General features: G+C 57.6%; 1 protein-coding gene across 7 annotated transcripts in view; it reads right to left on the reverse strand.

Annotated features, from left to right (window-relative positions):
* Positions 1 to 4723: 4723 nt before the first annotated feature.
* PDE9A (phosphodiesterase 9A) overlaps positions 4724 to 13805 on the reverse strand; it is a 93141-nt gene continuing 84059 nt past the window's right edge. For 4 of the 7 annotated variants that reach the window (XM_064578449.1, XM_064578437.1, XM_064578419.1 and 1 more), the window contains 6 exons: positions 12057 to 12170; positions 9409 to 9513; positions 8635 to 8763; positions 7408 to 7503; positions 5956 to 6064; positions 4724 to 5153 (listed from right to left, as the gene is read on the reverse strand). In XM_064578449.1, coding sequence (XP_064434519.1) covers positions 5972 to 6064; positions 7408 to 7503; positions 8635 to 8763; positions 9409 to 9513; positions 12057 to 12170 — 537 coding nt within the window. In that variant the 3' untranslated portion in view covers positions 4724 to 5153; positions 5956 to 5971. Of the gene's footprint in view, positions 5327 to 5955; positions 6065 to 7407; positions 7504 to 8634; positions 8764 to 9408; positions 9514 to 12056; positions 12171 to 13805 lie in introns of all 7 variants that reach the window. The other 3 variants (XM_064578432.1, XM_064578423.1, XM_064578427.1) reach the window with 3 other exon arrangements.

Here is a 13805-nt window from a genome sequence, read left to right on the forward strand (position 1 = left end):
AGTCTGCTGATCTCCCACCTCACGGGTACCTGCCCTCTGCCTCCCTCAGAGCCTGGCTTGTTTGAGGAAGACCTGCCAAGAGAAATCATCCCAGAGAGCTGAGCCATGACCCTGCCCAGGACAGGGGGTACACGTCAGTAATGGCCATGGGACATTGATGCTTCCACCCTTGGGGAGAGAGGCAGGCTCCTGGGGGGACCTGCTGCTGATGCAGAGCTGAGAGCCAGACATCATGCCGAGCGCTCAGCACGCGTGTGTGTAACCGCACAATGGAAGAGGCAGAGATAGATGGGAAAGCTGACCGGGTGGTCGGTGTAGGGGGTTGAACTGTGTCCCCCCACCAAAGATCATGACCACTTGCACCTGTGAAGGTGAACTTGTTTGGAAATAGGGTCTTTGCAGCTATAATAAAGTTAGGATGAGATCGCCCGGAGGTAAGCTGGACCTGGATCCAGTGACTGGTGTCCCCACAGCAGAAGGACATTTGGACACAGAGACACGCAGGGAGGAGGCCACGTGACCGCAGAGGCAGAGATTGGGGCGATGCAGCCACAAGCCCAGGACCGCCAAGGACCGCTGGTAGCCACCAGAATCAGGAAGAGGAGAGGAAGGATCCAGAGTGCAGCCCGGCCCACACCTTGGTTTTGGACCTTTTGCCTCCTGAACCGCGACAGAATCTCTGTAGTTTATGTTGGTGGCTGCCACAGGACACTCATGCAGAAAGCGGGGAGTGCTCGCAGGCGGTCAGGAGAGAAGCCCAGAAGGTTCAAGCGCAGTCTTGCCAGGCTCTTTGCAGAACAGGTGGCCTCTGGATGACCCTCCCTGGAGACTGCAGATGCTGGACCAGCACAGGAGGGAAGGAGCAGTCCCGGCTGGATGTTAGCGGCTGGGCTGCTGAAGGCGGAGGCTGGCTTGGCAGGCCTCCCCGGGTTTCCATTCAGGGTGGACGGGCCTGTCCAAGGTGGGTGGGTGATATATAAACAGAAGGAACAGTTCTGTGTGATGCCTTCCAACCGGGAAACCGTGGTCGGCACGCGGCACGTATCCAGCCGGCGGCAAGCAGGCGTTTCCAGAGTGGTGGCCGCTGAGTGTGTGTGGCCGGCCACTTCCTGTGGGTCGACCAGCACCCAGCGGACGCACATCAGTAGTTCAACGGGCGACTCTGGGCCTCCGCCAGCAGCACCGCGAACACACAGGCCGGTCAGCCAGCCACATTTGCTTCTATGGCCTTCTGTTACGTTCCAATTGGCACGCCCAGTGCATTTCGAGTTTTCTGTAAAATAACTGTCAAGGAAAGCAGCCGAAATCAGTCCAGAGTTCTCCCTGCCATGACTAGTCTCTGGATGCTGCAAGATACTTTCTTGCCCCATCTGGCTGCCGCGTCTTTCTCCCCAACACCTGTCCCTTTTCCCTTAACGCAGCCCAAAGGTTCCTTTGCGCATTGGGTCTGCAAACCAAGCCAGGCATGAAAACTCGCTTCTTTCCATCTTTTCAATGTCCGTTCTCAGCTGGGAGCAAGGCCAGGTGCATAATAGGCACACATATGCTTATAAATGTGCGCGCACACGCAGCCTCACATGACTACGCACACCTGCAAGAGTATCCCTGTCCCCCACCGTGAGCGTGCGCACACACATTTTGCAGTGTGATTTTTTCCCCTCTTACATGATTCTGTAGGTTAGTGACCACACAGACTCATTCATTCAATCGGCCAGTGTCTGAGTTCCTAGTACGTACATCACCAGTGCTGCCCCTGAGGTGTGCGCGGTCCTGGGAGATCGTTTTGTGTAGGGTGTCTGTCTATGAACAGCTCGAGTCACTCCAGCCCAGCTTCTGGGCTGTTGGGATTTCACTGGCAGCCAGGCTTCCTCCTGTGCGTTTAAGCCAGGGAAGGCTAGCACACAACAGGGCTGGGTCACCACTGGTCAAGCTCAGTCGGTGGTGACCGCAGGTGGACAACCCCCCTTGTTGTCACAAGTGACCGCCTCAGTGGCCCCTCGGACCCCACCTCCCTCTCTTCCTGATGACATGGGGTGTCTCCCTCACTGGCCTCTGGCCTCTGCATGTGGCCATTCTGCACAGACACATTCCAGAAGGCCTGCCGCCCAGGCCCTGCCTTGCCCCTGTCTCGATGCACCACCTGGCAGCCCTGTCCGCAGCCCCCAGCCTCACAAGCCCACCACCTGTCCTGGCTGTGGGGCCTCCCGTCACACCGAGGCCCTGATGTGGGTGCTGCGTCATCAGATCTTCACCTGGCTCGCTGCATTCATCAGCCAACAGGACACAGGGCCGGCGGCGAGGCTGGGAAAACTTGCTGAGGACACGGGGGGCGCTGTGTGAGTCCCTAACGTCCTCACCCGGCTCCTCTTAGCTACTGATCGAAAATAGCTCCCCAAATCCAGAGCGACAATTTTATCCGCCCCTTAGAGAGACTACAGTTAAATTCTTGTGATTTAAACTTTAAAAACTCTCCTATGGTGATATTGGAAAAGCAGTGAGCCAGAGCAGAGCCTCTTGTCTAGCGCATCAGCCCGACACATTGGTCCTCGTCAGCCCTTCCCGCAGTGGGACCCACAGCTGCCTGTGGAGCGAGAACGGAGTCGGGCATTTCCTGGGGGGGGGGGGGACGCGGGGGGGCAGCTCCGTGACCCCTGTCCACGAGGAGCGGTTCCTCCTCTGTACCAGAGGCCATTGGACGCCAGTGGCTGTTGATTGGAGATTAAGTATTTTGTATGTTTAGTGTTCATTCAAGCATCACGTGGAATTGATTTTCCGATGTGATTTGGTTAAAGATGCCAGCAAGGGACTGTCACGTTGGCTTTGGATGGTACGACGGGAGGAAGCTGCAGAAGGTGCCTGTGGTCAGACACAGGACAGGCAGTGTGGAGGCGTCGGGCCCTGGGGTCCCCATCCCAGGTGAGAGTGACAGACATTCTCCTTTTGTCTCTCCTCACTCTCGAGGTCAGTGCTGGAGGCTGTGCTGGCCTTTTGCTCGGCAGGGGGAGAAACGGGGGGGGGGGGCTGTGTCCCAAGGCAGCACCTCTCCAGTGCCTAGCTGGTGCGTGACATTTAGGAGCGAGATGTGTGGGGTCTCTCGGGTCCAATTTTTGACACATGCATCACTCCTTCAATTGCTAGAAATCTCGGGGGAGAAAAACAATGGAGAACAGCATGTTCTTGTCCTCCTGGGTGAACAGAGAGTGACGGAGGCGTGGCTGGTTTGCAGGAAGGCGTGGTCCTGCGGGACCGTGGCATCAGCCGGCTCCATCAAGTTCTGGAAAGCGCAGGGCTTTGTGTGTGTCCTTCGATGGGCAGCGCAGCTCCGGACATTTTATCCTTCATGCTGACTTGGCACTTGGCCACATCTTACCCCCCAGCCTCCAGGGCTGATGCTGTCACTGACCTAGCCCCCGTGTGTGCAGTCTCCTGGGGCAGGGCTGTTCCAGGCTGTGGGTGAGCAGGCTGAGCTGGGTGACAGGGCCCCCGTCCGTGTGACAGAGGCTGGCTGGCGGTAAAGGGAGGGGCCGTGTCCATATGGAGGGTGACTCAGGCTGGGGCTGCGTCACCCCAATGGGCTCAGCTAATGGGGTGTGAATGACCCCAGTACATAAGCATTCTGGAGGCAGAAGGTTGGAGGAAGCATTTTGCAGGAGGCTGATGCTCTCGTGCCAGTTTGTGAGGTCTCCACTGATGGAAACCAGGCTGCCACACAAGGGTGGGGACTGTCACAGAGGTGCTCTCCTTACAGACTCCTTCCTCCGAGCTGTTGATTTCCCTGTTCCAGGACTTGGTATGACCTCAGCCCCGTAATGCAGACCGTGTGTTAGAGTGGGTTTATGTGTGTGTGTGTGTACACGTGTACGTGATCGTGTGTCTGTGTGCATGGACATGTGCACATGCATACATATGCGTGTGAGTGTGGTTGTGTGTGTGTGTGTGCACAAACACTGAATTCAGTCATCGCTGTGTGAAGTTCGACAAGGGGCAGAGCGTGGCGAGGTGGGCATTCAGCACAACTCAGCAGGTGGGAGGTACTGGTCAGAGAGCACATGCGGGGCGGCGTGTGGGCCGAAGTGCATCACCATCTGGACGCCTGCTGAGTTTGGTGTCACTGAAGCTGCCGTTCATACTGAACTGGAATCAAGAAGTGACGGAAAATGTCACAGCAGAAAATGAACTATTCAGGGATGGCAAGTAGTGTTCTGGAATTCGCCGAGAGGGAATGAATGCATGGACACTAATCAACCCCAGATGAAATGCCCACAGAGCACAGATTATGCAGTGGCTTTTACAGACTTCTTCAGAGCAGAGCCTCTTCCGTGCGGAGAGGGGGCCAAGGAGGTGTGCACAGCCCGGGAAGCATCGAGGGGTCTGAACACACGTGGGGTGTTGGGGGAGGGCTCGGGTGTGTGCTGCCCCTCAGAGCTTGACTGCCCACCAGCAGGGGTCGGGTCTCCCTTTATGGGCACAGGGCCACCCCGAATGTGTCCCCAATGCTTACCCCAAAACAAAGGCAGGAAGAAGGGACAGCTCCCCTCCCCAGAGACCCTCAAACGTGCTGAGTATGGCGGTTTGAGGTGTTCAATGCCCACCTCCCTATAAACGGGCACCAGCCTGGTGGTGTGTTCACAACCATGTCTGACCAAGTGGCCTCCGGCCCCATGCCTCCCCACGCACAGCCACCAACATCCCTTCGATGCTCACAAACAGGACACGCTCCGGGCACTGCCTGAGATTTAATTTGAATTTACACGGGATGGAGCATCACATCACACTGGAAAACTGTTCTAAGATACATCTGCGGGAAAAGCACAGTTCCTTGTCTCTGCGGGAGAGCTGGGGGGACTCTGGGGACTCTCAGAAGCAGCCTTGGGATACACAGCACTACCAAAGAAAAAGTACAGTACCCGTTTCTGTATAAGAATATATTATTTAAAAGACAGTTTAAAAATAAAAATTCTGTACAGCATCATGAATTCCTTTTTTTTTTTTGTATCAGTGAACAAAACAGTTCTTAGAAAACACAGTCTTGGCGGAGTAGGCGCTCAGAGTCAACTTTTCCCTGCACGGTTGTCTCCCATGAGGCTCCGGCTCCGCCAGCCTGGTCCAGAACCGCGGCCCGAGACTGTCCTGCCGTCTTCAGGCTCCGTCTGCTTGGAAAAGGAAGAGGAGAAAGCTTCTGTGGGGACTGAAAATATGCAGATGCTGTCAGACGTCACAGGATGACGTGCAGACGATGCTTAAAAACTGCAACACTGCTGAACACATTTAGGCCAAATAAAACAATCTCGATCCCTCTTCTGAACCATTAAAAAATAGGATGTGCCTGAAAAACGAAACACCAATGTTACAAGCACCTGGGGTGTCCCGGTGTTCTGCTCGTTTAACGGACAAAACAACAATAGTAAGGGTATTATTCCCGCTAGTGGAGAGATTCAGGCTCTGAGGCTCAGAGTGGTTGAGACACTTGGGTGGGTCACTCAGCTGGTCCTAAGCTAAGCTCAGCCTGTTGGGTGCCCGCACCTGTCGCTACTCCTCTGCACAAAATCAGACCTCGCGTCCCATGCCCTTCGCCTGGCATGCTGTGTAACTGGGAATCTCTCCAGTGATCCTTCAGACCGAAGGTGCTGGTTTGCCTTTCACACGGACCACACGAGCAGCTACTGTCAAGTGCGTGGAAAATGCTCACAGCCGTGTGAGTGATACCGCATTTCTGGGAAGCTGTCACAACGTGCTTTTCCTTGTAAGTGGCCCGTAGGCTTGTGACCGATCTTGTGCTATCAGCCAAAGCATGTCCCCCTTCCTTCAGAGCCAAATTCTATGAATTACAGGCAAGGAATCAAAGTCTCACTTACTCCAAAACCATCAGCCATTCGGATTTTCTGCCCTCCCCTCCTTATGTCCTCCCCGCAGCCCCCACAGATCTTCACTGCTGCCCCGTTTTGTCTGAATTACCATATGCGTAGAGACGTCAATTCAGGATGGCGTTATCTTCACTTTTCCTCACATCTCTGCTTCCCTCTCTCTGTGGGTCCGTGTGCCCGGATGTCAGGCTCTCCGTCTTCTGTAAGCAGGACAGAGTAGGGGACAATCAGGTTCCAGGAGCCTGTGAGTCCCTGCTTATCTGCTAAAGAGCTTCCCGTTGAGTGAAATGCTAATGTGTCACGGAGACGGATGTCCGCAGCACAGTCTGTGTGCCCGTCACCTTCCCCACTACGGGAGGCCTCCCTGTCTCGGCCACAGTCTCGAGCTTGGACTGCTAGCTCGTTCGGGCTGCAGAGCCCAGTGGACTGGCAGGGGTGAGCACGGAGCCTGTGGGTCTGTCCTTTCTGGGGGCAGGAAAGCATCCTGGGGGTCCGAATGGCCCCCGCTGGGTGGCCAGGCCTGGGACCTTTATAGCAATGGCTCTCGGGGGGCCCAGGAATGCCAAGGTGCTTTAGCAATCCTGCCGGGGGGCCCGCCAGGGACATCTGCTTGGACATCGCTCTCTGTACCATTTGCTTGTAGGCTTTGGAGGCTCAGAGATCTGACTAGCGGAACCGGCTGCGGGTCTGGAACGCCCATCGACCAGTAGGCAGCTCCAGAGTGCTGATGACGTGCCTGGTGTTGTACACACGGCAGTTTGGGGGGATGAGAGCAACACAGCACACCTGGGAGACCACCTGGCGCTCAGCGGGGCATGGGGGTTCCCAGCGGCAAGGCTGGGGAGCACCATAACTGGGGAGCTCTGACTGAAGGAGGGGTGGAGACAGTATGGGGTGTGGGGTGTGTGGCGCGGCTGAGGCCAGGCCCACTCCAGGTGACTGGCTATCAGGTGGGGGGGGTGTCTGTGTGGTCTCGGGGGGCAGGGGTCCCTGAAGCAGAGATGTACACACACCAAGGCCCTGGCGTGGCCAGACCCACTCACAGGCTGTGCAGAACGCCTCTACCCTGGCTCTGAGCATGTGAGCTGGACCTTCCCTGGACATAGTACCAGGCCTCACAGCAACCTAGAGCCAGGCCTGGTCTCCCTGACCCTAAGTGGGCCGAGCCATCATGTGTGAGCTCCGGGATGTGGGTGGTGGCTTCTGTCCTGCAGGAGCAACGTGTCCTACTGCCCTGTCACTGAGCAAGGTCAGCCCCGGGGCCAGGAGGAGGACAGGGACGCACATGGGGCCGGGATGCTGCTCTGAGGGGGTCTGAAATGTGGAGAGACCCTGGAGCATCCGATTACAGCACAAGGACTGGGGATGATGTGACCCCTCCAAGGGGTGCAGAGCATCAGGGGCAATTTGGTTTCACAGAGAGTAAAGGTACCCTGGTTTGCCAAGGTCTGGATTTCAGGGGAATGGAAATGAGCTCTGGTGCAGAGGGCCCTCCCGCCGAGCACCACAAGGATGACCACCTTCCCCACGTGGCACCTGTTACCTCTCTCAGGGCGTCATCCATTTGCTTCAGTTCCTCGTAATGATCTCTGGATTCCCAGAGGGGCTGGAGCATGATTTCCTCCACCACAGGGAAGAGCTGGGAGAGACAGGTTCACAGTCCATCATTCTCGAAGCGGCGGCAAGCGTCTGGGAAACCGGGGGGCCAGGGGACCACACAGCAAGTGTCCTCGGAGCCCCTGGGCCGCCACTTGCAGCGGGGTCCCCGGTGACCCCCATCCTGAGGCCATCTGGTCAGCAGCTCCTGGAGACCCGCAGGCCCAACACCTGCCACCCACCCACCTCCGGGCCCACTCTGTTTCTGTCCTCACTTCACACGGCCCTGCCTTCCGCCTGCCTGTCCCCAAATGTCTGTTGTCCAGACGCCAGCCTCGTCTCTAGTCTCCTGACAGCCCCGTGGCCGGAGGAACGAGACGGTTCTGGTGGCGTGGCCTTGGCCACCCTGTCATCCCTGCCCCGGGGGATCCTGCGCATGCAGATCTCGGCCCTGTAATGCCTCCCATGCCTTCCACACTTCCCTGTCACAGCCCGGTCCTGCTGCAGGGGGAGGGCAGGGCCCACGTGGCAGTCCTCCACCCCTGCACCCGCTGGCCATGACAAAGGCCCGGAAGTCTGTGCAAGGAATGTACAGGGAGGCGAGTCCCCAGAGAAGTAGCAACAAATGGGGTTTACGGGAGGACGTGCCGAGGTGGTTCCGGAAGGCTGGCCGGTGCCATGGGGCCGAGGCCAGCTGAATGGGTGCCCTCAGAGGTGGAGGCGTGAAGAAAGGCAAGGACCAGGAGCTGAGGGCCGTCCTGTAAGACAGGTGTGCCCAGGACGGCGGGGGACTGCGTGCAACGAGGGGGGCAGCCCTCCCTGTGTTGGGGGCATGGGGAGCCATGGAAGGTTCAGGAGAGAGGCAGGGATGGTCTCCTTGCTGAAATCAGCCTGGGGATGGCCCTGTGCCGGGTAGAGTGGGGCAGGTTAGGAGGTTCTTCTGAAGGCAGAGGTGCCCTGGGAGTGGAGAGCCTGGGGCAGCTCCGGGGGGCACGGAGACCAGAAGGCTGGGAGGGGTGAGATGGGGAGGTGAGAGGGTGAGGGCTCCGGGGATGCTGGCGGAGGGGCCTTGGGTCCCACCTCACACCGCACAGGGGTGCGCATGTGAACCTGTGCATGCACACGTGTGTGTCTCTCAATGCGGCATCTTCAGCACGTGGTGACAGTCACTCACCTTGGTCACCGTTTCGAACATCGGGATCAAGACAAACTTGATGAACCCAATTTGGGCTGTGGCTTTGGTCACTTTGTCCCGGTCCATGAAAGGGGCCACGGGAAGGCCCTCGGACTTCTCGCGGTCGCTCTGGGGGATGCAGTGGGCCACAATGTTAGAAATATCCGTGGATTCTGGGGACTCTGAGGGCACGGGGCACGGGGCACGTTCCTGTGCCTCACCCAACCAGACTGCTCTGCCGTAGGGGTGGAGGTAGCGACAGGGATGGAGCGGTATCTTCTTTGGCCACCGGAGCATTCAGAGGGTGTGCGGGGCCGGCCGTGAGGACAGGGCGCAGGGACAGGCGCAGCCGGCTCCGAGGCAGAGGTGGCCTGCAGGACCACAGCCTCCTCCTGGGGCCCACCTCACTGGCCTGCCAGCATCCTCCCCACACTGGGTTCTCTGAGCGTCAGCTGATCTGCGTGGTCTCACCCGCCCCTGGGGGCCCCTCCTGCCTCTGCTGCTTCTCTTTGAGGCCGTTTGCCCGACTCATCCACCCTACCAGCTGCACACTGGTCGCGGGCGGTGGGTTTCAGGGCTTGCTTTCCCAGGCTGCCCCTGTCTTCCCTGTGTCAGGTTGTACCCGTTCATCTAGGATGTGCACCTGCTGTGAGGGCTTCCTGGAGGCTGGAGAAATCGTCTGTGACCCACTCCACTAGTCCCCCTGGGTACACCCGTTGCCTTTCCAACACGGAGCCCATAAAGGGTTTAAGCTGGTGGGTGTGGGACACTTACCTGCATGAAATACTCTTCTAATAGGCAGTCCACCCAAGGTTCCGCAACTTCCATTGGACGGACCTCGTTAGAGATGTCACAGCATTTTATCAAAATCATCTTCAGCTGGAAGAGAGATCTGGGATCAGGCATGGGGCGTAGAGCACGTCCCACTCCTGCTGTCTGGGTCTGGCCTTGCCGCCCCGGGGGATGGAGGGGGCGCTGATGGCCAACGGGGGCTGAGCTGTGCTGCCTGCGTCCATGGCACCACAGGCTCGCTCTGGGCAGGTGCGCTGGCAGTCCGCGTCTAGACCCCCGGCCATGCCCAGGAGAATGGGGGCCTCACCACACCCCCACGGGATCAGAATCTGTTTGGGGGGCTTGAGGAGTAGAAAACTCTGTTAACACAGACACGCTTTGTAATACAAACTTAAATCGTAAAGTGTAAAAGGATCTTCTTGCTTGTTGAGGACACACAAAAATATAGAAAGAAGTCACCGTTAGCAGGCAGAGGTTAAAGGGGTGATGGTGGGACCCCTGGTAGCAGTGAGCATATCAGAGGAAGGCCCCTCACAGAAACTCTGGGTGGGGGGCGTTCCCCTGGGCACTGCATGCCCCCGAGCACGAGTGGTACCTGCAGGGCTGCCCGTGACCCCAAGGGCATCCACCGGGCCGAGCTCTGATTGCACCTGCCCCTCCTGCCTGGAGTCAGAAAAATCACACGGCGGCGAAAGCGGTGGGGGCTTCTGCCCGGTGCTCCCAGGCCTGTGTCTCCCCTGTGAGCTGGCGCTCTCTGCCCGGGGCCCCTGCACCTTGTGCTCAAGCCATCACCCTACAGAAACCTTGCCTCCCCCTGCTGCCCACTGCCTTCCAGGTCCTAATCTGGCCCCTCCTTCCAGCCTTCCTGGCCCCCCCAGCGCCAGATGGTGTCCCCCAGCAAGGCCTCCTGCTGCCACACATGACTGTCCCCAGGGGTCACTGACGTCCCGGGACAAAGCGTGAGCCACCGCTCGGGGTCTGAAGGTGACCCAGCAGGAAGTCCCCCCGGGCACACCAGCGTGGGCTGTGGGCCCTCTGAGTGGGCCCGGGCTGTTTGCACCCAGTCTTGCAGGAGGCGGGTGGGAGCCTGACTTGGCAGAGCACCTCTCCGCTCAGCTCAGCGTCTGGCACAGCCCCAGCTGAACCTCAGGGTGACCTGGCTGCCCTTTTCCCTGTCCCTGGTCACCACCCTTCCTTATCAGTGCCCGGGAGTCGATCCAGGCCTTCCTTGTCTGCTCTGGGAGTTGGCTCCAGAACACAGGCCGTTACAGGGCCTTGCTCGGCAGGCCTCTGAGGGAAGCTGCCCCCACACCGGGCCCAGGGCACAGCCTGGGCACTTCGTACTGGAGGGAGCTGTGCCGGGATCTCAGGCCGCGGCCACATGGAGCACTGCATCCAGACCTCCTGTTGGGGGCCTCGGCTGAGGTCCTAGAATCCATTTTGACCCAGAACCTTTCCACTCTTGGGCCTCTCCTTCTACCTCCTCCAGTCCCCATGTCCATCAAGAAGTGGGTGCTTTTGGGGCTCCTCGGCCAAGGCACGATCCCCTGGTCTGTGCCGCAGGCCACAGACCCTCGCTCTGTGTGGGGGCGGAGGGCCCTCCCTTGCTCGAACAGCTGGAGTGAGGGAGTAAAGGTGTGATGGTCACTCCTCATCGTCCTGACCGCTCGACACCTGGCAGCAAGACTTCTGGCCTCCTGCCTGTGAGGGCCTTTCCTTATGTGTCAGAGGGTACATGGAGACTCCAAAGGGGCTCAGCCTACTCGTTCTTCCTCCTGGCCCTGCTGTGGAGGGCAGGCGGCATCCCCACACCCCGCTGGTGTTTCAGGAGCAAAGCCGTCCCTCCAACGTGACTGCATCTCCCCATGTTCAGCCCCATGAAGGGATGCCTCGGGAGGCTCACGGGGATATTTTCTCCTGCTCTTTACTTATGGAAAATGCTAGGTCCTTCCCTGCACACTTTGTGTGTTAGCTGTAATTCAGGTTTGGGGACGGGATGGACAGAAGGTCAGCCAGATCTCACAGGGCTGTCCTTGTTCATCAGCTTCTAGGGATGGAAAGGGACCATCAGTTTTAAAAGAGAGAGAATGCCAGAAAGGCCTCCCACCCAGACCAGGCTCAGCATCACCCCTTCCCTGAAGACTGGGAAGGACATTTCCATGTGTTTTTCTCCTAAAAGGGCAGGCATGGTGCAGACCCAGGTGGGCTCTCCTCACTGGAGAGATCTGCTCCCCTTCTCTGGATGCCCGGCCCCTGCTCATGGAGGGGTGAGCCGGGAAGGGGCCCTGCAGGTCCGACTTGCCCGCCCAGAAACTGGTACGCAGGATGTTTTCTGGGGCCATGCCTTCACGGGAAGACCAGCTTTGTTCTCAGGAAACCAGAGCAAGATGGACTGCCTTCACCCACTCACCACCTTCAAGTCAGAACGAGATGCAGGAATCAGAAAAGCCGCCTCTACCCGGGACATGGGCTCGCTGGGGGCTTTTCAGGTAAGCGCTGTGATTGTGCGCCCACTTTAATCATGCCTTGCTCCAAGGCCTGGCAAGGGTTGGGGTTTCTCAGTTTCCAGTCTGGGCTGGAGGGTGGGACACATGCACCAGCCTCCGAATGAGCTAAAACAAGCTACTTACAAGGGTCATGTGCTCCTCATTGCTGTAGTCAAAATTCTCCATTGTTTCTTTGAAAGAATCCATAATTTCTGCATGTCTTGCCATGTCAGTGGCTAAAATTAATGTGATCATCCCCTGAAAAGTGAAAGCAAAATGTTAACCCTGGGTACCGTCCCAGCATCACTCCTTGAGCCCTGACTGCGTGCCGAGCCCTCCGCGCAGTGTCCCACTTGGTCCTCGTGCCAACTCGATGTGTGTCTCTGAGAATCAGTGTCCTCATTTTCAAGATGAAGAAGCGGAGCCTTGAGGAGGTTGGGGAGCCTCCCAGGCCGCGGCTGGCGGGTGGAGGCTGGGGATTCAAACCCACACGTGCATTGCGGGCGAGCCCCGAATGCCGAGTCCAGGAGGAGGCAGCCCCCCCAGGCCCGCCAGGCTCATTCGCTTGCAGGTGGCAGGCTCAGCACCAGGCTTCCCTGTGACGGCTCGTCTCAGCCAAGGACAAACGCTTCCCCTCAATCCAGGAGTCCGGGTATATAGCTATTTCTTTCACATCACATCGCTGGAGGTCACTAACCGATTTTCCAGGAGACTTTTTCCTGTTATCTAATCTGTGCCTTTAGTGCTTGGGAGCGATCAAAGTCAGGTTATATTTGACAGCACCGTTCTGCTAACACGTTTGTAAATGAGGATGCAATGATAAAAAAAAAAAAATTTTTTTTTTAAGTAGGCTCCACGCTCAGTGTGGAGCCCAACGCGGGGCTTGAACTCATGACCCCGAGATCAAGACCTGAGCTGAGATCAAGAGTCGGACGCTCAACTGACTGAGCCACCCAGACACCCCAAGAATGCAGTGATTTTTAAAATGGAAATATTTTAATACCTTGTTAACCAAATATTGGTTTAGTAGAAGTAACGTGATTCGAAGCCGTGACCATCCATGCACCCCGAAAACATGTATAAGGACACAGCTCTGTGCTGCACAGAGTGCTGTGCTTTCCCCAAAACACAGAACTACAGCATCCGGGATGGAACCGAAATCAGTGGAGATGGGTCATCTCAGATGTATTTTGGGGGAGGGGAACATCCCTGGCATTTTGAATTCTGTGATTTCTCTTAAAGATTTCATTGTGTTACTAGTGAAGGGGCCACTCCTATGAGGATTCATCCCTAAACATACTCAATGACAAAATATTATTAAAAATTGGGACAACTAGGGCGCCTGGGTGGCTCAGTCAGTGAAGTGTCTGCCTTCGGCGCAGGTCGTGATCTCAGGGTCCTGGGATCGAGCCCCACGTCGGGCCCCACCCTTGGTGCGGAGTCTGCTTCTCCCTCTCCCTCTGCTCCTCCCCTGGCTCACGGTTTCTCTCTCCAAATAAGTAAATAAAATCTTTAAAAAAAAAATTGGGACAACTGCTTTTATGCCCAGAAAGTTTCATTTTCACGTTAGTTATGTGTTTGGGGCAGGACAAGCCTCCTGTGTCCCCCTGGTGGGAGGGTCCTGCTCTGACCGCTCCCGGGGGGCGGGCGCGGGTGGGTCACGCACGAGGGGGACCGGCTGCTGTGGTCCCTGCAGGAGCTCCTCACCGGGCCACCGTCGGGGCCTCTCCATGACCTGCCCCTTTCCCACTTGAGAAAGATGCGCCTTGGCTCATCCTGGCCAGGCGCTCCAGAGCAGGGGAGAGGGCGGGAAAGCCCACAGATAAAGGGGACACAGCTGTGCCGGGCATCAGTGACTTGCCGGTGACAGACCTTCGGCACCGCCCAGAGCTC

Source organism: Mirounga angustirostris, unplaced genomic scaffold, assembly GCF_029215605.1.
Source record: "Mirounga angustirostris isolate CCGP_5_RB_7025 unplaced genomic scaffold, mMirAng1.0.hap1 SCAF_1, whole genome shotgun sequence".
Taxonomy (NCBI): domain Eukaryota; kingdom Metazoa; phylum Chordata; class Mammalia; order Carnivora; family Phocidae; genus Mirounga; species Mirounga angustirostris.